The sequence below is a fragment of the Patiria miniata genome, unplaced genomic scaffold (genome assembly GCF_015706575.1).
Source record: "Patiria miniata isolate m_02_andy unplaced genomic scaffold, ASM1570657v1 HiC_scaffold_3, whole genome shotgun sequence".
NCBI lineage: Eukaryota > Metazoa > Echinodermata > Asteroidea > Valvatida > Asterinidae > Patiria > Patiria miniata.
This window is the reverse complement of record NW_024037069.1, coordinates 38540574-38563198: the sequence shown is the minus strand read 5'-3', so window position 1 is coordinate 38563198 and position 22625 is coordinate 38540574. Positions and strand designations below refer to the sequence as shown.

At 40.3% G+C, this 22625-nt stretch overlaps 2 protein-coding genes across 2 annotated transcripts; both read left to right on the top strand.

Annotated features, from left to right (window-relative positions):
- Positions 1-887: 887 nt before the first annotated feature.
- On the top strand, positions 888-10517 carry LOC119736796. Its single transcript, XM_038210805.1, has 3 exons — positions 888-1377; positions 6954-6993; positions 9955-10517. Exons 1-3 carry the CDS (start codon positions 1027-1029, stop codon positions 10485-10487), a joined length of 924 nt encoding a protein of 307 aa, XP_038066733.1. The 5' UTR covers positions 888-1026; the 3' UTR covers positions 10488-10517.
- Positions 10518-16185: 5668 nt separating this feature from the next.
- On the top strand, positions 16186-22394 carry LOC119736795. The gene is made up of 3 exons (XM_038210804.1): positions 16186-16533; positions 21442-21481; positions 21853-22394. The coding sequence occupies exons 1-3, from the start codon at positions 16186-16188 to the stop codon at positions 22392-22394; spliced, it is 930 nt and encodes a 309-aa protein (XP_038066732.1).
- Positions 22395-22625: the final 231 nt, after the last annotated feature.

Here is a 22625-nt window from a genome sequence, read left to right as displayed (position 1 = left end):
TATAAGCACTACGGTTATTATTATTGTTACTATTATCACAGTTAATGGATTTATGTACTAAGTATGAAATTAAAATATAGCTTATTGCACATAGTGGTAACTTTTTAGGTTTTTAACTGAAATAAATGTATAAGTGGATAAAAAAAATGGAAACAAAAAAGCGAGTTAACCACTGGTGCAAAATTTTTGAACCCTAAATGCTTCCGACGTGGAGGCTTCTGGCCCAAGATATTACATATTTGCTCTTTATTGTGGAAACTGACATTAATATATCTCACTGTAAAAAAAAAGGCCGTTACTGTCAACAAGTGCGAGTGCCCAGTAAGCTCTGGCCGCCTTGCAAGAAAGTCTTGCATGAAACGATTGTGCGTACAAGCCCGGGCCGTCGTCCCACGCGAAAATCACGCTCTAAAAATTGACCAAAATAAGCCCTCTAAAGTTTCCCATAAAAAAGCGCGCTATGTACCACGTGGCTTTAACATTACTGCACATTATCTTGCCTTCATTTTCAAAATGTTCATAAACAACTTTACGAAATGCTACGAACAATTTTTGTGAAGTATTTCATTTTTGTTTGCTTTTTTCTTTAAATACAATTTGGTATTTAAATTTTATGCATGGAAACCTAAGGGGCTGTTTTTGGTAAATTTTCCGGGGACAGACAATTATTTGCAAAATAACCGCGCATGCGCATCGATCGAGACAAAGCCCGTTTTCCGATTACTTTCGTCAAGAGTGCATATGAATACAGACTACGGCATGGCATTCGCAATGTTTTATGCAAAGTGGTCCGTGTAATCACCGGCGCATCCACTGAAAGCTATTTCGTTCGCATGCGCCGAATGCGCCGGTGATACCACAGACCACTTTGCATAAAACATTCTCACTCTGGAGTCCGAGGATTGATCTCCTGATGCTGATCTTTACTTTTGCCACGGCTTACGTTGTCCGGCTACTGAGCTGTTTAGCCATTTAAACAATCATTACCACCAAATATCTAGATGTTTTTAGCTAATTAAAGGAAGCATGAAACAGATTTTTGCAGTTTTCTTCATAACCTTCGCCTGTTACGCTTTGGCCAATGCATTCTTTAGTCCCTACTGTCAAGAGAATGCAACCTGCGTCAGGGGTTGCTCGTGGGGCCTTGAGCGTGGTTTCAACGGCGTGGCGAACCGCGTCCTGCCCGGTCACGACCACCGCAACCTGACGGTAGCTTCGCCGGTCCTGTGCGGCAGGGAGTGTCTTATCGATGATCGCTGCTTCTCTTTCCACTACTCGGAGGGGGAGAGGCGGTGTGAGTTGAACGGGGCCACAGCGTCGCGATACCCGATGGAACTCATTGAGATGGAGGGTATCTTCTACTACGGTCCGGAAGAGGTATAAATTATTCACTTCTGTTCCTATTATAGGTTTTTCTGTTCATTTAAGGCTTGTGTCATGCATAACTAAACAAACAAAATCAAAGCAAATGTGATCGGATTGCAGGAAATAAGTCTTAAGGGCAATTTTTTAAAAATTTGTTTTTCGCATGCAGTAATAAGTGCGTAATCTGTTTATTTTTATACATATATAATTATCATTCATAATTACCTTAAACAGTTTATACCCATTCCTATTGGTCGCGAGCCCGTCAAGTGGCCGGTCTTAAACGATTCATAAAACACCGGTTGGCTGGTCTTAAACATTTTTCCAGTGCCACATGAAATTTCTGGTTCCTCAGAATCTGGTTCCTCAGTTGAAACCAGCACACACACGGAATCTGCAATGTCTTCAGAAATAATGATAGCATCATTTTAATAAAGTTCTATTGTTGCCAAATGTGCGTGGGTGAGGGTGTATGGGTTGTTGGCTGAGCGCATGGGAGCATTTTTATTTTGTTTGCTTGTTTTCTTTGATTTTTTTTTATTATTTAAATATTAAATTCCTTTGTGTGGAGTGGGCGTGGTTTTCTTGAAAAGGGTGGGGAGGAAATGTTTCTTGGTCATTGAAGGTTTTACTTAGAAGGCTCATGTCTTTAAAGGATACCCCCATCCACCGCCACCCCATCCCCACCCCTAACCAACCACCCACACCGAGTACCCCCTTCAACAACAACAACAACACCCCCCCCCCCACCACCACCACCACCACCACCACCACCACCATTCCAGTTAGGGTTACGTTTCACAAAGGTTGCCCTCCGTTAGGGTTACGATCCGGTAGGGTTGCCTCCCGTTAGGGTTACGATCCGGTAGGGTTGCCTCCCGTTAGGGTTACGATCCGTTAGGGGTGCCTCCCGTTAGGGTTACGATCCGGTAGGGTTGCCTCCCGTTAGGGTTACGATCCGTTAGGGGTGCTCTCCATTAGGTTTATACCCTCCGTTAGGGTTGAAGTCGGCCTGAGCTAGGGTTATATTACTGTAGCCAGTTAAGTCTGAATATCATGTACATGTACATCAATAATGCACTTTGGATGAGGCTATGCCCTATCCAGGCCTTATTCTGTTCACAATCCAGAAAACTGTCTCCCAAAGCTAGTTTTTGTCTCTTTATCGAGTTCTACGACGAACGTAAACAAAAAAAACTGTATTCAAGTCCCCCGCCCGCATGAGTACTGGAGGCCGCCATTTTGAAATATATATATAGGGTCCACTGTACTAATTCAAGCCCCATTGAAAACAGTGTAAAATCAACAAAGTTCAGGGCCAAGTAACATGCAAGCCAACATCACTGGGATTTCTGAAACAAAAATTTAGTCATTGTCTTGTCTTTCATCTTTTCATTTCTTTTCAATTTTACGTACCGTAGCCAATTACATTTTTAAATATTCACACCCAAATAAAATCACCTGCCGAAAAGTGATAGTTCCCGAGCCTGCATGTAGCCATTTTAAGAGTGGCACCCTTCCACTTTCACAGGCAAATAGGACCCATTTTGTCGTCCGTGATTTTATCAAGCCTGCCCTCAGATGGAAGCCCCAAAACCAGGGAGTTGATCCTTGGGTATATTTAAACAATTCCACCGTTTTTAAAGCCAAACGGTCTCCGTTTTCAAAAGAAATTGTGGGGGCACTTTTTATGCTAATCAGCTGGCGTAGAAATTCTCGCTTGAATTAGGTCTGTGCACCCTATAAACAGATTGATTTTTTTTACCTGACACAAAATGAATACTTATTGGTTGATTGTTCGCAATACTCACGTAGGCTCGCGCAATACTACCAATGGGTCAGTATCTAGTCCTAAATTCACACTACACCAACACAGCTTCGTTCTGCGCCACATCGCGCAGTACACGCCACGCGCGCTCCAATCTTCATATGGAGTTGTTTCCGACAGCTTGCGAGAAGCACATACCATAACATAGCGAGAGGGGTGGTTAAAAAACATGAAGTAAAATTGTTGATCAAAATCGTTGGAAATGTTTTTTGACTTCTTTTGACTCTTTGACCGAAAAGGTATTTATGCATGAGAATAAATATGTGCTTGGCCGGTAATAAACAAGTCCGTTTAAGACCGGCAGAGGGGTCTGGTCGCCAATAAGATCCCTCGCCTTCGGCTTGGGCTATTATCAGCGTCCATGCATCCGGTCTTAAAGTTAAACCAGCCAAGCATAATTTTATTTCATACAGATATGTGGTTAGAAAGGTTGGCTGTTGCTATATAATTTTCCATTGTGAAAGATTCTCAGCTTGATTGAGGGTCATTTTAATCATTAAACTGATTCTATTTAATAACAAAAGTGTACGGTGTCGGTAACACATTCCAACACCTCTATACCTCATCTGCATCGACTCAACGTACGTGCAGCCATTGCATATTATCCAAAATCATTGTTTGGATTAAATTCAAGAAGTCTAAATGTTTTTCTTCGAAGTTTGAATTTTAAGCTCTTCTACAATATCAATGAATTGCTCAATCAGAACACTCACTTTTGCTTTAATCATTCCAAGATCTGTTAACAGTAATAATATGAATCAACTGTGCAGGTGTAGGCTTACCTAAACCAACTAAAGGTACATGTCCCAATAGACACTTTTATTTCTAACTTTTCTAGGCCTGATTTCATTATATAATTTCTCCGGACTCCATCTTGTATGAAGGACCATCCATCAAACAAACGTTCTTTCTAAAATGTTCGCTAGCAGCAGTGCCGTCGTTGTGAAATAAGAACCATATTTATAAAATATACATGCACAGAGAGAACTGTGCTCATAGTTTTTGGTATAAAATGTACCGAAACTAACTCGTGTTTCATCCATATCCACCACACAATGTACATATCGACCGTATCAATAAAGCCACACACCTTTAAAGTTTCTTCAATATTTATGTACCCTTGTACCAATGAGGTTGACGTACATGTAAATGAAATCAAGTGAATTTTTTGTAATATTAACGGATTCAATGCATTTTTTCAATGCACTTAATTGGGAATTTTTGTCTGAAATTTTCGAATACTGAATTACGTTTTGTTAATGATGGGTATTATAGGAACCTGAAACTTCTTGTTGGTGGGTGTAAGAGTGTGTGGGTAGATTTAGGCATATTTTGATACAAATAAATATTTCCAAAGTAAAAAAAAATCAAAATCCGATTTAAAAATTTTTTAAATCTGATTTAAATCCATGTACAAAAATCAAAATCAAAACATCGCCAACCCTGATGCAGACTTTCGAAATGATTTGTTAATATTCGGTCACATCGCACAAAAATACTAAGAAAAAAGTTAGAAGTCGTAAAAATCAATAGTTTTTTAGAATAAGATTGCTTTTCTTTAATATCTACGGCAGTTGCATCGAAAGAAAGGCCTTATTGCAGTTAGCGCTGTCATTATTGTCACAATGACGCATGCGTTTCAACAAGGAGTCGAAACTGTACCGCAATTTGAGTGTGTATTGTCGTTCATTACACAAAGATCGATTTGTCTATCCGGTTCGTTAGTGTTTCTGCACGATTGGAACCGGAAGTTAACGCAGTTCGAGCGTTTGCAGCCAATGGGCGCTAGTAATCAGTGGTGCGTGCGCGTGTATGACGTTTTTACTAACGAGCCGGATACAGAATATTGCCCGTGAGTCGTCTATCTCATACAGAACGAATTGTGTTTCATTGCAGGCTCTGGAGCAAAATATTGCTCGTTTTTTTCTGTATGACTTGTGTTTCCTTTTTTATACATCAAAGGCAGATTCGCTGTGTGTTTTTTTTAAGTTGACGTGCCCCTGCTTTCCAACTCATTCATTTTTTTTCACAATTTGTATATTTTGTATAAACAAAACGGCTGTTTTGTTCGCTTTTTGACGTTTTCAACCTTCTGAAAATGTGCTTTTATTTCGGGTTGCTCCGCAACAGATAAGACTGAAAAATTGTTGTGCCCCAAATAATTCGAGATATGTAAAGTAATTCTTTCAAAACTATTAAAACATGGGAGTTTTTTTTCTTTTCGATTACTCATTCAAAAAGTAAATAATTATTATTTTGCTGGAAAAATATATTAATTTGAAAAAAAAAGGTTTTTAGGGTTAAACTCGAAAACAGCACGGGTAGAACAACTTTAACCTAACAGACAGGTGAGGGCAAGGGGCCAATACTGTTTCTGCAATCAATTAAAGTCAATGGCCATAATACACATGCGTCCGTTAATAGCAAAATGTTTCTCTTCCTTTAAAAAAATCCTCGAGAAAAAGGTGAATTATTGTTATCGATCAGGAGGACTTGATTTTAGGAACGAAAATTCACTCAGTGGGGGACTGAAAATGTGAAAAAACATTATACGGTCAATGACAGTCTGCAGACAAAAATATTTGCAAGCTGTTTGACAGAGGCATGCGCGATGTGTCACCGCAAGTGTTTAATTCTCGGGTATACTTTTAGTTCTCTTTGACAATATAAGGGTACATTGAAAACTTATCTCATCTCACCACGTACTTAACGTTTCATTCGGGAGTTGTCCTTATTCAGATATTTGACAATACATACCGCCATATCCCAAATTTACTCAGTGCACCTCATAATATGGTTGTCCATGTAACATCCATTAGAAAAAGGCCAAAATCTTCAACAAACGTTCAGACGATCTGCCACACTTTAAAACCATTTACTTACACACAGAAACAGTTGTTTCGCTTCTTCAGCCACTATCATAGACTGTCTGTATTTGAATGAATCCGCCACCTTGTACGTCAAAGAGGGTTTGTTACATGACACGCAGTAGCCTTTAGTCAAGTCCCACGCGCTTATCCGGACACGTGACGCACCCCGGATGCTGGCACGTAAAAAGACTAGCACGATCGGCGAAGCCACTCGACTGGTCTTTTTTCGTGCCAGAATCTGAGGCACCACGCGTCCAGGTAGACACGTGCGCCTTGACTACAGGCTAGACACGCAGCGGCGGCGGAACGGTTTTTAAACGAGGGGGGGGGGGGGGTAGGGGCACTTGCTCAGTAAAAGACATCTTCCGTCCGCGCAGCCACGTATGCAGCATTGGTACATCCGTGCTGAAATGTCGACGCGGTTTTTTTCTTCACTGGTCATTTGGCCTCCGTAAAATCAAATACTTTGCGGGGGGGGGGGGGGGTAGTACCATCTTCCAAAATTGGGGGCGCTCTTCAAAACCGGCTTTTATGCAAACTACGCATTATGTGCCCATTTTCAGGGTGCATTGTAAGGGTCTTGGGGTTTGGTTTTCATATTCCTCGTTCATCATAACTCTCTATACCATTTTGGGAAATAGTAACTAAAAACAAATTATCCGTAATTTTAGGGCAAGTTTTATTTTCATCTCGAAGGGGCACATGCTCGAGGGGGCACATTTATCTCAGCAAGAGGGGCACTTGGGTAAATCTAGGCCCCCCCCCTCCTTCCCGGTTCCGCCGCCCCTGATGACACGAACAAGGCAGATGAGATAGGTCATGAATAATTATTGGAGAAAGTAAATTTGCATGCACAAATATCCGTTTCTTTTCCCTCGTTCTCCTTTCAGCCAAAACTTGTTCAGCTCCTGGCATCCGGAAATAAAACAGGTATGAATTTAAGTCTTTATAGTTAATTTATGGTCTGCTGAACGTTTTACTCAGGAATGCTTGTTTCCGTTCATTTGTTATTTCCCATCCCTGTGAATAATAAGGCCATACAAAAAAAATGGTGTGTTTACGGTAACTCGACCGACCTTGATTTTTTTTCTGCCAAATTGCCGACCTCAAACTTTTTATTGCCATTTTGAAGGTTTTGATAATTTTAAATGAACAAATTTCTAAAATTTCAAGTACTTTTAATTATTTGCCACGAACATAAACCATTTTCCAAACTTGAACCTGACAATGATTTGACACAAACATACCTGAGTTAAACGTGCGAAAATCGCGACAATCTCAACAATTGAATTCTCAAACTACATGAAGTATGATTATTTTTGCACAAATGCATCGGGGTGAATTGCCTGGCCGACGGACGGCATGGTTCTCCCCATATACGCTATTTTAAAAGGCGTGTAATTGGAAGCAAAAGGGATTTTTTTCTTCACCTTAATTTCTGAATTTGAAACTTACTTGTAAATGTAATCCATAGGCCCTACTTTTCTAGTTTAGGAAGCTTTACCACAGGTTGTGAAATGTTGATTTTTTTTAAGTTAACAATTTGATTTTTTCCTTTAATTACAAAAATATTAGTGGCCTTACAAGATCTCCTCTGAATTTTAAGGACATTTCTTAAGTTAAAGACCCCCGGATTTGCTCTAAAATGCACCACAGAGAGCTTCTAAAGTTCAACATTTTTAACCCCACGCCATGGCTTCGCAGGTCGTTTGAACAAATCCTGAGGAGAACCCTGGGACGGTACGAATATTAATATGGAATGAATGTATCGATTGAATATCTTGAATGCTTGAATAATTGAATACTGTTTTCATACAATTTTTTTGCGAAAGAACACGCATGGTTAATGGGCATGCAGAACTGAAATGAAAAAAAAAATACAAAATAAAATTATTTCCCTACCTACCTGGATTTTTTCAGGCCGTTACCGTAAACACACCATTTTATGTTTGGCCTAAGTACCGGTGTAATGGTGGAATAATGTATTCTCTTTATTTCTAAAATTCATTTCTTGTGTTGCTGTATATCCCTTAAACCCTGTGTTGCTATAGGCCTACATGTATATCCCTTAAACCCCAGAGCCGCGTACAAAGATCGGTAGAAACCATTACTGAAATGGGTTATGTGTGTGGTTCGTGATTATTTTTCTCGTGGGCGGTTGAAGCAATATCATGAATAATTCAGTAGTTTCCATTGGAGAATTGTTTATTTATGTAGAGAACAAATAAGTAAACGTCATTGTTATTATAGCGTTTGAAAGATGTGCTGCCGCAGTAGTCTAGTGGATAGTGAGATAAGCTATATGGATCGAAAGATCACTGGTTCAGTAGTACCGATCACCATTTTTCGTACACTATTTTTCTTCTCCAAATTTATGCTTTGAATAATTTAATTTAAAAGGAGAAAACAAATGAAGAGAATCTAAGTGTCTTACAATGACTCCAATGAAACTAATGAATTAATAATGAAAGTTCGCTTCACCAACGGGGAAAAATTAGTGTGTGCGGCCTGGGAAAGGTGTCTTGTTAAATCACCAAATTTTGCGTGGTTATTTCATCTGGCATGCTATATCGGCAATGTGCATAAATGTTTACGTCAAGATGTTTATAAATTTGGGGGTTTTGTGAAATAACCGGCACAAAGTGGTGATTTAACGAGTCACCTTTTTCCCCGCCGCTATGTATCCCCAGTGTTGTACCGAGTACTGCCGAGTACTTAAAATATACGCAAAATCAATAAGGGGGGGGGGGGGGGGGGCTCGTACCACACTTTCAATAGGGGCGATGTTCAAATCGGCCGACTATTCGCACTATAATACAGGATAGTACCCCCGTAACCCAGCAGGCTGTATCCGTATTTTGCGTAGCGTGAATATCCGACTCCATGAAATGTGGACTAATTGTTAGTATTGCGCATGCGTAGCCGTACGATAATATGCTATTTTTAGGATCATTGTGCGAAGAGTAACCTGGCACATGCGTGGGATTAACCAATAAAGGGGAGAGGGTCCGATTTTCATAGGAGTCGGATTTTCATAACCAGTATAGTTGTTTTAGGGTGTCGGGGGAGGGGTAGCATTATTTTTATATGAATTTCTATGAAAAAAAAAACACCCAGATTTTTGACAGAGTGGGAGGGTTTGACCCCCCCCCCCCCCCCTCGGATCCGCGCCTGGTAAAGGTACTTCCGAGTACAAGTACTTCCGAGTACAATACGAGTATTTGTACTTCTGAGTACGAGTACTCTAAAAAAAAAAAAAAAAAAAGTACTCAAGTAGCACTCGAGTACAAGTACCGAGTGTGAGGACTACAAAAGTGAAATCGAGATACTTGTACTTGTATCTTGACTTGTACTTTTGGGACATTTTCAAACGATTTTCCACAATTTTTAGGTCAGATTTACCACTGACCATGCAGTATTGACGTTTCGGCATCAATAACGGCAATTTTTTTCACGGACATGAAGTTTAGAATTTCTTCTTCTGTAAAATTAACGTTTCTACCATACTGAGCATATTTCCTGACCAACAGAACGTTAAAAAAGCCACGTTTTTAGGTGCATTGATTTCACTGCTCTATCTTTAGCTTCACTTAACGTAATCGAATTAAACGTTTAACAACACTAGACGCAAAGCCTTTGCAACCACAAGGCTGTGTACACTGTGCAGGGTTTCCAAAATGATCGCCTAATAATTTCATGAAATAGTTGCTCAGCGAATAGGCAGTGCTGGCATATCAGCTCAGCTGATAACCAGTCGTAACATTCATCTTGATATTTTGGTTTGGTTAATATATACTTGTGCTTAGCTTAGCAGCTCTTTCTATGAAATGTGTTTTTATACCTCCATGATGAAATCGACCTCTGAAATGAACCGACTTTGAATTGTGATAGGCATTCCTAGCCTGACTGACTGTTGGTACCACACTCACGCATCAGCCGCCTCCGAGTGTCGTAGGACCGGCCAACACCTCTGCCTTCAGTGGGAACTTGACCACGCCTCTAAGGAGGGCTACCCGACCACACCTCCCTCATGGTACGCTGATCCTGACAGCCTGGCCGTGCTGAACGAGACCGGAGTGACCTACCACGACCTGCCGCTGACCGCCCCGTCTCCCGGCTTGTGCTGCTCCCTCCCGATGACCTACCGAGACCCAGTCATCACTCCCAAGAGCTACGAGCTCGCAGACCGTGCTGGGCAGGCCAGAGGTTGTTCCGACCTGGCAGCTCATCCCTGCACCCTGGCCGAATTGAAGGAGGCTTACGACCACGGCTACCGAAGTTTGTACTGGGGCTACTTGGCTACACCAAACCGTCACGCAATAGTTGGATGCCATCATGGCGACGATTGTTACCAAGGTACCATAGCAAACACACCAAGACCAAACGAGCGTGCGCAAGTGTACTGCTGCCCAAATCGTACCTAATACCACGTGTCTCGGCCACATTTGCTCTTTGCACGTTTGGGTTAGAAGAGCAGTTGTAGGCCTACTTGCAGGCTTAACTACTGAATGGGTTATTATGTGACGGCTTATTTATCTACATTCTTATCAGAAAAAGATTCTGACGAAAAAAGAAATCATCGGATTTGACTGAAAACATTGCACCCAGCTATAACTTTAGCTGCAGTCAACGAGGTGCAAGTTCGGCTTTTTTGTTTTTAATCCAATCTGTTTATGCGCGATAGTATTATGACAATGCGAAAGTGTCTTTATTTAATAAAATACAAGTCGCCCTCCCTTCAGTTACAACATCGCGATTTCGCACAAAGGCGAACGCGAATTTGAGTCGTAATGGCAAGTATTAGCACTGTGAACTTTTGTAAAAGTTGAATATAATGCAACTCGGGCGAATTTTGCAGCAAATGTTTCATGACGTCAAATTCGCTTCGCATTCGCATGAAATATGAACCGGGCTTTAGGCCCCAACTATACAATCGGTCCCAACTAAAGTGTTGCAGTCAAGCCGGCCCAACTGCAACACTCATTAGGCTGTAACTCTGTGTGCTCACTCACGCGTGGCTCATTAGTGGGTGCGTTTTTACCAACTACGTCGATGGTAATCAGTATTGAAACCCAGTATTATCCATTCACAGCAACCATAATAAGCAACTTCACTGTCGTCTTTGGCAAGTTTGTTATTTTGTAATCGCTTTGTGCAGCAAGTTGAAAATGCAAGTAGGAAAATCCGTCGAACAAATTTCAGTTGGACTGCGCAAACTGAAACACTTTAGTTGGGCGGTCCCAACTGTTGATGGGTCATTTAACTAGTAAAAACGCCAACGGCAAAATAGCGAACACAGATGAAGTTGGTTCATGAATTTCTTCATGAATGACACTCGATGGCAAGAAAAAGCCATCAGTTTTGACGAATTATTTGGGGTCTTTTTTTTTTAGCTAATTTAGCTAATGCTTGCATCTATGAAGCAGCATATATAGTTGCATTTTCTAGACGTTTTCTTCAAAACGGCAGCTATAAGTGATGTCATTTAATCATATTTCAAGTATCAATTTTAATGATATTGAATTATATTATCTTTCTTTTTTAAGCATTGCGACAGTAGAGATAATCTTATATAGAGGACTGATTGGAGTTTGTTTAATTAAATTTTCAAGTGATCCACATGGTTCTAATTTATTTTCGGGCAACTTTTACAAAACCATTTCATTGAACATTTTTTTTTTTTAAAGCAATACATGTATATTCATTCTGATTGAAAGCCACTGAAATCCAAATGTCGTTCTTCATGGTCCCTAAAATAATCTTATTCAAACTGGAATTGTCGTTATCGGTTCTCGTTACTTTGGGAACTTCATTTGAATGTTTAAAAAGATTAGAATTTATTCATTTTGTAAAACATTTTGCATCGATATTGCATTCAAATTTTAGGGAGAAAAACTATCATCACATCTTAGAGGCGAACAAAATGCCATCTGATTTTCTAAGTGTGATTAGAAGTCAAGCAATAATTTTTAAAGCAGCCGAAATTCGAGCCACAGAAGTACCCTATCATGGATTCTGAAATTTACATGTTCAATGAGATAGTGAGATGAGGTTGTTTTTCATAACTTTTTTGACAAAGGCTGCTATGTCATCTTCGTTTTGTTTACTAATATTTGATTATAATAATTTGTCGGTGATGTCATTTGCGGCAGCCCATATCGTAGTTAATGGATTTATGTGCTAAGTATGGTATTAAAATACAGCTTATTGCATAGTGTTGTAAATTATGCTTGATTTTTGAGCTTAATTTAATGTATAAGTGAATCAGAAAAAGGGAAACACAGTGAGTTGGCGAATTCTTGAACTCAAAACGCTCCCGACGATCGCAACTATAGTTGGGAGTGATGGTATTCTTCCTTTTACGTTGACAGGTAGACTGGTCTGACACACTTGGGCTTCTTGAATCTGTTATAACATACCTTAGTCATCTAACTAGTAAAGACACCGACGGCAAAATAGCGAATACGGTTGAACTTGGTTCGTAAATTTCAACATGAAGGAAAATCGATTGCAAGAAAAAGCCATCAGTGTTGAAGAATTTAATATGGATTAGTGGGGGTCTTTTTTATTGTTAATTTAGCCGATGGTTGTATCTATGAAGCAGCATAGTTGTATTTGCTAGAAGTTCTCTTTGAAACGGTATAGTTGAAAAGCAATGCCTTTTAATCGTATTTCTTGAATCAATTTTATTTTTTTTACATTGCTATTTTAACATTTTTAAGCATTGCGGCAGACAGATAATGTTATTTAGAGGACTTTGGTTCGAATTTTTCAAGTGATCGGCCCAGTTCTTATTTATTGTCTGGCGACTTTTGCATAACCATTTCCTATAATTTTTTTAAAGGATTCGGAATACTCATATTCATCCTGATTGAAAACCATTGAATTCAAAAGTTGTTTGTGAACATCATCACTTAAATAATCTGATTCGAACTGGAATTGTCCTTCAGTTTTCATTTCTTTGGAACTTGATTTCAAGGTTTTACACTTTCGTTTTCTAAAACATGTTGTATTGATGTTGCATTCAATTTTTAAGCAGACAGACAGAAAAAGAGAACGCGTTCATCTCATCTCACAAGCGAACACAAAGCATCTGAAACGTTTGATAACGTGGGGGAGCTTTGTATACCTTAATGTCATAGAAAGCAGCCCGTGTTACATTCAATGGATTTATGTACTAAGTATGAAATTAAAATATAGCTTATTGCATATACACGTAGTTGTAACCTATTTGCTTTTTTAGCTGAAATTGATGTATAAGTGAATAAAAAAAAAGGAAGCAGAAAAAAAATTAGCGAGTTGACCACTGGTGCAAAATTGTTGGCAAATTCTTGAACTCAAAATGCTCGCGACGCGGTGGCTTAAGCGCTTCTGGCTGAGGACTTTACAGATTTGCCTTTTATTGTGGAAACTGACATTGATATCGCCCACTGTAAAAAAAGGCCTTTATTGTCAACAAGTGCGAGTGCACAATAAGCTCTGGCCGCCTTGCATGAAAGTCTTGCATGAAACGATAGTGCGTACAAGCCCGGGCCGTCGTCCCACAAGAAAATCACGCTCTAAAAATTGACCAAAATAGGCCCCCTGAGTTTCCCATAATAATGCGCGCTATATGCCACGTGACTTTAATATTGCTGCACATTATCTTGCCTCCATTTAGAAAATTTTCATAAACAACTTTGCTAATTGTTACGAACAATGTTTGTGAAGTATTTCATTTCCTTTATTTGCTGTTTTCTTTAAATTAAAATTTATGGGAAACTATTTGGGATTAGTTTTTGGTACATTTCTGGGGACGGACATATGCAAAATAGACGCGCATGTGCATCGATTGAGACAAATCCCATTTTCAGATAATGTTCGTCCAGAGTGCATTTAGATACTTACGACGGCATGGCATTTGGTCAATTTTTGGGGTTTTTGGGGGGGGCTCAATCCTTTTTTTTCCAAAAAATGTTGCCCAAAAGTTTTGACCGCAGAAAAAAATTGGAGTCTTTTTTCGGGGGCGGACTATTTTGACGTTAGTGGCACCACTTACACCCCTATTATACTACTCGAAAATAGGCCACATACATACCACCAATTAAGGTAAAATCGTGGAACTAAAAAAAAAAATACCAAAAAAAAAAAAAAAAAAGACAACCTCTTGGGAGGGGGGGCTCAAGCCCCATAAGCCCTCCCCCCCCCCCCCGGTGCGCCACTGCCACCAATTGACATGTAGAAGCTCCTGCAAGAGCTGAAAAATAAGTTTAAATAATTCATAGAATAATGTATACTCTAAATATAGGAGTAGCCGGCGTGGGGTAGGGGGGAGGGTTAAGGGTGGTATTTACCCCCCCCCCCCCCAAAAAAAATAATTTGTGAAGACTGCCCTTTTCTATTCAAATGCCTTTTTTTACCAGCGCTTACCCCCCCCCCCCCAAAAAAAAACTATTTGTAAAGAGTGCCATTCTTTTGTTAACTAGTGTCCTTTTTTTCTGAACAAGTGCCCTTTTTCAGAAAAAGTCGTGCCCTTGTAAGAAAAAGTCGTGCCCTCTTTGTGTCATCACGGGTGCCGTTTTTTTTAAATATCGCGCATTTATCCCCGCATGATCAGAAAGTTGGACACAAAACAGATGCAGTAAACTCACCATTCTATGTTCATTGTGGCTTGAGCAGCCTTTTATTCTCACAATTAAATTCGGCTAAGTCTAAAGTTTCCGGTCGATGCTAACTCGCGAAACTGCAATTATCATATAAGGTAAACATATATGAACTTAAACATATTTCTATGTGCAATGACTTGTTTCCGGTCGAAGCTAACTCGCGAAACTTTTCAGCACAATATTTGCAATATTTTGTTTCCGTCCAAAGCTTGAAACATCACGGCATATAATTGCAATATGTAGTTTCCGGTCGATGCTAACTCGCGAAACTTTCAGCACAATATTTGCAATATTTTATTTCCGTCCAAAACTAGAAACATCACGGCTTATAATTGCAATATGTTGTTTCCGGTCGATGCTAACTCGCGAAACTTTTCGGCATACCATTTGCAATAATTTGTTTCCGGTCGATGCTAACTCGCGAAACTTTTCAGCATAATAATTGCAGCATATTTTGTTTCCGTCCAACACTGGAAACATAACGGCATATAATTGCAATATGTTGTTTCCGGTCGATGCTAACTCGCGAAACTTTTCTGGCTCCGCAATAACAACTGGCAACCGAGTATATCAGACTCCCCCACTATTCTACGGAGGCCAAGTGTCCGGAGAAAAAAATGTCTGCATTTCAGCACGGATGTGCAAGTGCCCTTTTCAAGAAATCCCCCCCCCCAAAAAAAAAAAATAATAATAATAATAAAATGACCTTGCTACGCCCCTGTAATTCTTTGAATTCTCAATCAATAAGACAAAACACGATGCCTTAACTGAGAAACCTCGCTACATCTTTTTCATTGATGTTTCTACAGAGTCTATATTCTGAACTCAGAAAAGAAAATACATCGGCCTCACTTGAGACAAAGAGGATATTTCATTTGGTACAAGTAATACAAGAGATTATGTCTCAAATTAATCTGTTTATTTATTTTATACATTAGTATTTGTTCACTCTCCTTCAAAAAATTGATAAGTATTAATTTATGGTGAACGTTTAAATTAAAATTGGTGTCATTTTTCATTGATGTACATCCTTATCTGCACCTAACCAGCTTATTTTATTTCAGTTTTACACCACACACAGTGGCTGCCATCAGCTTCATACCCGCTGACTGAATTTTTTTTATTACTGTATCGTGCACCAACGAAAATTTACTAATTGCAGACCCAAACAATTAAACCAACGCGGTAAAAGTTAATAAAGCATGAACCGTGGTTCCGTTTATCAACGGTTGCCATAGTTATAAATGGTGAGGTTGTTTTCTTTTTTTGCGTCGTTAGGTTTTCTTAATGGTTTCCAAAGACGAGCGTCCGCCACTGCAAGGTCAGAAATTAAGACTTAAGCCATCACCGTTATCGTTTTTCCTCATTTGCCTCATTCTAATCCTTCACCTCATCATAGTCAGCAACGAAAAGAGTTGCATACGTCGAAGAGGAATCAGAATAAAACGAATTTTATAACACCGAAAGGAAAGAGAAGATGTTATTTCTTCTTTTTCTTCTACCCATCTCTGGCCTGGTGACCGAGGCTTTCTTCGAGTCACACTGCCAAGATGGGCAATCGAAATCGTGCACCAATGGTTGCCAACGGGGCCTGGAGCGTTATTTCAACGGAGTAGCGAACCGCGTCCTGCCCGGTCACGGCTACCGCAACCTGACGGTAGCTTCGCCGGTCCTGTGCGGCAGGGAGTGTCTTATCGATGATCGCTGCTTCTCTTTCCACTACTCGGAGGGGAAGATGCGGTGTGAGTTGAACGGGGCTACAGCGTCGCGATACCCGATGGATCTGACTGAGATGGATGGTATCTTCTACTACGGTCCGGAAGAGGTATGAATTACTCACTTCAGTGGCGCACCCAGGATTTGGTTTGTGGGGGGGCTCACAATCTTTTTTTTTCAATTTTTTTTTGAAGTCGTTTTTTTTTCAAAACGTTTTGGCCCAAAATGTTTGGCCGCAGAAAAAAATGTTGGGGTTTTTTTGGGGTTTTTTTTTTTGGGGGGGGGGGGGAGGACGGACTATTTTGACGTTGGTGGCGCCACTTACACCCCTATTATACTTTTCTCCTAACAACTTTTCATGTTTTGTTTTCACAAAAACTACTCTATTTCAATTTCTACTTTCATTTTGCGCAAAATGTACCCGCCTTACGAGAGCCGAATTCTTATCGGGCGGGGAAAAAAGGTTTTCCTGCTCAAGTTCGTCAGAAACACGTTCTAATTTATTTTTGAACTAAGTTACGTATTCAGGCGATTTTGATCTTACTGCTAATTATTTGGTTCTTATTCATTTTAACGCGTGCAATTTCGTTTACAGAATTTCAATTTCTTTGCCAACACAACCAAATGAGTCATTGAGCGGCCATTCAATTAAATAACATCCAATCGTCGTTCGATTTAGCACGCCTTGATTTCTGTGTGATCAATTTAGCACCTTGTGCATTCCAAATAATCACAATAAATCATGTACATCAAAATTGGGTAACAATTAAATGTAAGCAAAACTTACTTTGAAAACAAAGGCTTTCGTTAGGAAAGCTGCACTTTTCATCTTTATTATTTTTATTTCAAGGTGTCGTTTACTTTCTTCGACATCTTTTCTTTCATCGTTGCTCTATACATGTATTTCTTCTGACAAATAAGCCTATATCAACTTCTTAAGATTCTTACGAATAAAAACATATTTCGTTATCTAAGCATATCTTCTTGGAATTACAGATATATTCTTTTAGTTTTTCTGTGATTCTTCTCCAAAAATGGTGTACGTTGTGTAGGCCTATTTGAATTCCAATGCCAAAATGTCGGAAATGTTTTGTCCATTGATGAACTCATTTCACCACATGTTCTCGCCTCAAGGCTTTAGGCAAATTTGAATGTTCTTCGCTGATAATTTCAATTTGAATGGGCGTACTTTTAAATTTGATTCCCATATTTTCCGATCACGTGTTCGAAACATTAAATTGAGGGGTTTATTTTCAATTTTAAGTTAATTGAATGATGGTCTGAAAATGCATCATGATAAACTGTTTCAATTGAAACAATTAATTTTGTCAAAAAATAATTCAATAACTAAACGTCGATTGATTTGTTCGTTCTATGACACATACAAAAGTCATCCTTTTTAAATTACTAGGAAAATAGCAATTGAATTTTTTTTTCAGGTGAATCTCAGAAATAGCACGGGGTGCAACTTTAAAAATATTGGGAAATTATTGTACTCGTCTTTTTTTTTTTTACTTAAAGCTACAGTCCTTCCTTTGCAGCTATCCGAAAAGTAACTGACGTAATAGACCGCTTGCAGACGCGATCGATCATTGACGCGCGAAGGTGCACGACGCCATGTTATGGGACAAAATGTGCATGGATAGATATACGCCTGTCCCACAACATGGCGTCGCGCGCCTTCGCGCGTCGATTATCGAACGTATCTGCAAGCGGTCTATAAGTGTTGAAAAACATACTTGGTTGAACGATAGTATGGGAACTAAACTCCCTGGGAAATTATTCTTTCAGGCAAGCTGCCATTTTGAAGAAATCAACGAAAGAAGGCCTTTCCAACGGTACGTCTTAAGAAGCACCGTTGGAAATTTCCGTTAGTAGTTCGTTTTTTTATTCAGCGAAACGCGCGCAAGCATTGACACGACGCACACGAGCGTGCGGTTGCTATAATTCGTCAGATCAGTGCGCGACATCGCGTAGCTGCAATCGGGTCAGCGAGAACGTGTCTCAGACGCTGAATTCAGGCCCAATTCAAAACATGATTCAGCAACTTTTGATTTGAAATCGAGATCATAGAGTGCTGTTTTTCTCGGAATATACAGCCGAAGCTGAGCTGAAACTTCATCAGGTGTAGTTGTTCAGCACCCTTCTTTAGATTTTGAGCAAGTTTGTTGCTTCAAACGAGCAAAATGCACAAATTACAAGTGATGGACTATACCTTTAAAATGGACATTAGGAATCTTCTGTTCGATGAACATGAAGTCAGAGCACGAACATTGAACAAGAATTATCATCACAAAATGTGGGTTTCGCGTGAGCTAGTTGAACGTATTAAAACGAGTGAGAGTGCACAATAAGCTCCAGTCCAGTCCAACGGTGCACGCGAAAATCACGCTGCGCTAGTCTGTCCCCAAAAAAATGACCCTAAGTTTCCCATAAAGTATTATACAAATGATGAATGTTTGTGAGTGCAATGGTAAGAATAATTTCATGAGTCGACAGATGAATGTTCTATTCCACGAGGCGAAGCCGGTGGAATGGAACCTTCCATCTGTCACAGAATTAATTTTTTCTATAATTTTTCTATATTATATTTTTATATAACACCTGAATCAATCTTTGTTATCTGATTGGTTGACTTGAAAACTGGTACTTACATCAATGTTTTAATTTTCAGATGGCAATTAACTAGTGGTTCACTTTTATATCCATTACTGCACATATTTTGCCTCCATTTTACAAAACTTATCATAAACATCTTTCCGAATTGTTAGAAACAATTTTGTTAAGTATGAAATTTATTTTGTTGCTTTTATTTTGGAACATTTAAATTTGGTAGTAAATTTTTATGGGAAACTTAGAGGGTTCATTTTGGTCAATTTTCGGGGACAGACATATGCAAAATAGACGCGCATGTGCATCGATCGAAAAATAGCCGGTGTTCGGAAAACTTTGGCACGCATTTATGTGACCAACACTTCAAATATTTTAGGTCAATTTTCGGGGACATACCGACCAACCGACCGTCAAGTGTCAAGTAGAAGCTTCTACAAGAGCTTAACAATCTTTGAACATACTATTCATAAAATGGAATTTGCGTTGGGGTGATGTAAATTAATATTAGGTTTTGCCCTTCACCGACGTATAAACACTGTATACTCAGTGTGTTACCTCCCGTTTGAAAGTTGGAAAAAAATCACTCCAGGGGGACACGAACCCACGACCTCCTGCTTTCTAGTGCAGACGTGATACCACTCGATCACCATTGAGCTTGCTGGGATCGGTTGGCTAGTTCGAATCTGATCGCAGCGGGTACCGCAATGAAACTATTCATAATATGGAATTTGCGTCGGGGTGATGTAAATCAATATTAGGTTTTGCCCTTCACCGACGTATGAACACTGTGTGTTTACCTCCAGAGTGAAAGTTGGAGAAAAAACACTCCATCTTATGAATAGTTTAATTGCGGTACCCGGAGCTACATCAGATTCGTACCAGCCAACCAATCAAGCAAGCTCGGTGGTCGAGTAGTAAGACGTCTGCACCGTAGAAAGAAGGAGGTCGTGGGTTCGAGTGATTTTTCCAACTTTCACTCAGGAGGTTACACTCTGAGAATACAGTGTTTATACGACGGTGAAGGGCAAAAATCTAATATTGATTGAACAAATACGTCAACAACCAAAAATCAATAATTTTAATATAGATGGTTTTCTTCAATATTTACGCTAGCTGCCTCGAAAGACCGGTCCTGTTACAGTTATAGCTCTGCTACAACGAGTCGAAAATAAATCGCGGAGGGAGTAGGTCTATTGTCATTCACAATGCAATAAAATGGAGTTTCAGCGCGGTAACTGGAGCAAAATAATTGCTAGTTGTGGTGTACACATGCATTGTTCCTTGTGGCACCAAGAGCACAGAGCAACAATAGGGACAGAAGACCTCACAATTAAGTCAATTTGCCATCTGACTTTTGGGTCGCTGTTATGTTTAAAGTCGACTGGTCCCCCCCCCCCCTAAAATATGGGTACCGCTAGCTAGTACCGCGTGCTCGGAGTGATTGTTTATTTTTGAAACGATATTTACAGCTTTGTGCATGATGATCCTTGAACACATGGTTATCCAAAAACTGACTCTTAGTCTTACCACAACTAGTAGGCCAAATCGCCAGTGTCTACACGAGGACAACCTTCAAGCATTTCAGCTGCATAGGTTTCAAATACTGGAAAGCAGTGCCGTACTCTTAATGATAGTTGCCAGAAGACACTGTCGAATTCAGTGAAAATCAAAGCTCATCACCACAGAAATTGCGCATTGCCCTGTTGCCATTTTGTCATAGGATGGTTCGGCGTAAACATGTTCGTTGTGATTTTGAATTCAGGGGGCGGAAATCAGACATGCAGTATGCAAGTCCTGCATATAGTTTGCGTATGTTAGAAAGAAAACCTACTTATTGATTCGGGATTCACTTCTAGCTACAAGTCGGAAGGATAATGGAGAGACCGGGAACCAGTCTGTGTTAAAAGCGGACGAGGCTACCACATTGGCGAATCCAGCCCCCCCCCCCCCCCCCGAGGTTCTCATTTTTTTACATTTTTTTTTTCAATTCTTTTTCGAATAGTATCAAAGGGGTGTAAAAGGCGCCACCAACGTCAACATGCATAGTCCGTCCTCCCCAAAAATAAAAAAAAAAATAAAACAACCCATTTTTTTTACTGCGGCCAAAAATTAGGGGTTTTTAGACATTTTTTTAAATAATTCAAATTTCTTAAAAAGAAATTACAAATAATTGTGAGCCCCCCCCCCCCCCCCCCCCACCAGCCAAATCCTGGGTGCGCCACTAGGCTACCAGACAAAGGTGGCGCTATTCATCGCGAATTGCGCTAAATAAACATGGAAGATAGGCCTACGTCATGCCACTGCAAATTATTGGGACAAGGACAACAGAAAAGGTCGAATCCTGATGTTTATGATTATTTCTGTCATCAACTTCTTCTTTTTTTCCCGCTCATTCTAATTTCAGCCAAAACTTGTTCAGCTCCTGGCATCCGGGGATAACACAGGTATGAATTTAAGACTGGTAAAGACAACGTATAGGCCTAGACCATAATCTTAGGTTTTCATCATTATTTCTGAACCAATAACGGCACTTTTAATTTTTATTAATTTAATGGCGTGGTCCGTTGAAAAGAAGCGAAAATGTGTATGTTGTTTGCTCTGTTAATGAAACGATACACAGACATTCGCTGGTGCCCCTCCTCAAAAGATATGTTGCATGTGGATAGGTAAAGGTTCACGAGATCATTACATAGTTATTGTACTGAGAAGAAACTCATGCTCAGAAACTTTGCGTACCCGGCAAATGAGAACCATTCACAAGCAGAACACATCGTGTTAATTTGGCTTGGTAAATATGCATTTTGAATTCTGATAGGTTTTCCTAGCCTGACCGACTGTTGGTACCACACTCACGCATCGGCAGCCACTGAGTGCAGCAAGACCGGCCAACAGCTATGCCTTCATGCGCAACTTGACCACGCCTCTGGGGAGAAATACCCGGCCACACCTCTCTCATGGTACGCTGATACTGACAGCCTGGCCGTGCTGACCGAGACCGGAGTGACCTACCACGACCTGCCGCTGACCGCCCCGTCTCCCGGCTTGTGCTGCTCCCTCCCGTACGTCTACCGTGACCCAGTCCGCACTGCATCGCTGTATGCTGTCGCAGACCGTGCCGGGCAGGCTAGTGGATGCTCTGATCAGGGAGCTCATCCCTGCACCCTGGCCGAACTGAAGGAGGCGTACGACAACGGCTACAGATCATCAACCTGGCTGTACTTCGCTACACCAAACCGTGATGCGTCAGTTGCGGATGGGGGATGTGGGTCAAGAACAGGCGACGAGTGTTACCAAGATACCATAGCAAACACACCTAGACCAGCTGCGCAATCGTGGGTGTACTGCTGCTATGCTTAGAAAGTTTCTCGTATACCGAGTACGACCAATGTCGCATCATCAACAAAGATTCGCCTCGCCGGCAACTCGGGAAAATGCTTAGCAGCCTTAATTACACGAGCAATGTAAACACACCCCCACACAACCAACCTTACAGCAGTTGCGTAGGAAGGTCATTTTGATTTGGGGGTAGACGTGAAAAAGGGCACTCGCCTCATTCGTGCCGAAAGGTAGACAGGATTTTTTTCACCG

Bases quoted from the DNA above. Each gene is read 5' to 3' on its own strand.
- LOC119736795 (XM_038210804.1), top strand. From the start codon at position 16,186: ATGTTATTTCTTCTTTTTCTTCTACCCATCTCTGGCCTGGTGACCGAG. The intron at 16,534-21,441 runs GTATGAATTACT...TTCTAATTTCAG, and splicing joins TCTACTACGGTCCGGAAGAG to CCAAAACTTGTTCAGCTCCT. The intron at 21,482-21,852 runs GTATGAATTTAA...GAATTCTGATAG, and splicing joins GGCATCCGGGGATAACACAG to GTTTTCCTAGCCTGACCGAC.
- LOC119736796 (XM_038210805.1), top strand. From the start codon at position 1,027: ATGAAACAGATTTTTGCAGTTTTCTTCATAACCTTCGCCTGTTACGCT. The intron at 1,378-6,953 runs GTATAAATTATT...TTCTCCTTTCAG, and splicing joins TCTACTACGGTCCGGAAGAG to CCAAAACTTGTTCAGCTCCT. The intron at 6,994-9,954 runs GTATGAATTTAA...GAATTGTGATAG, and splicing joins GGCATCCGGAAATAAAACAG to GCATTCCTAGCCTGACTGAC.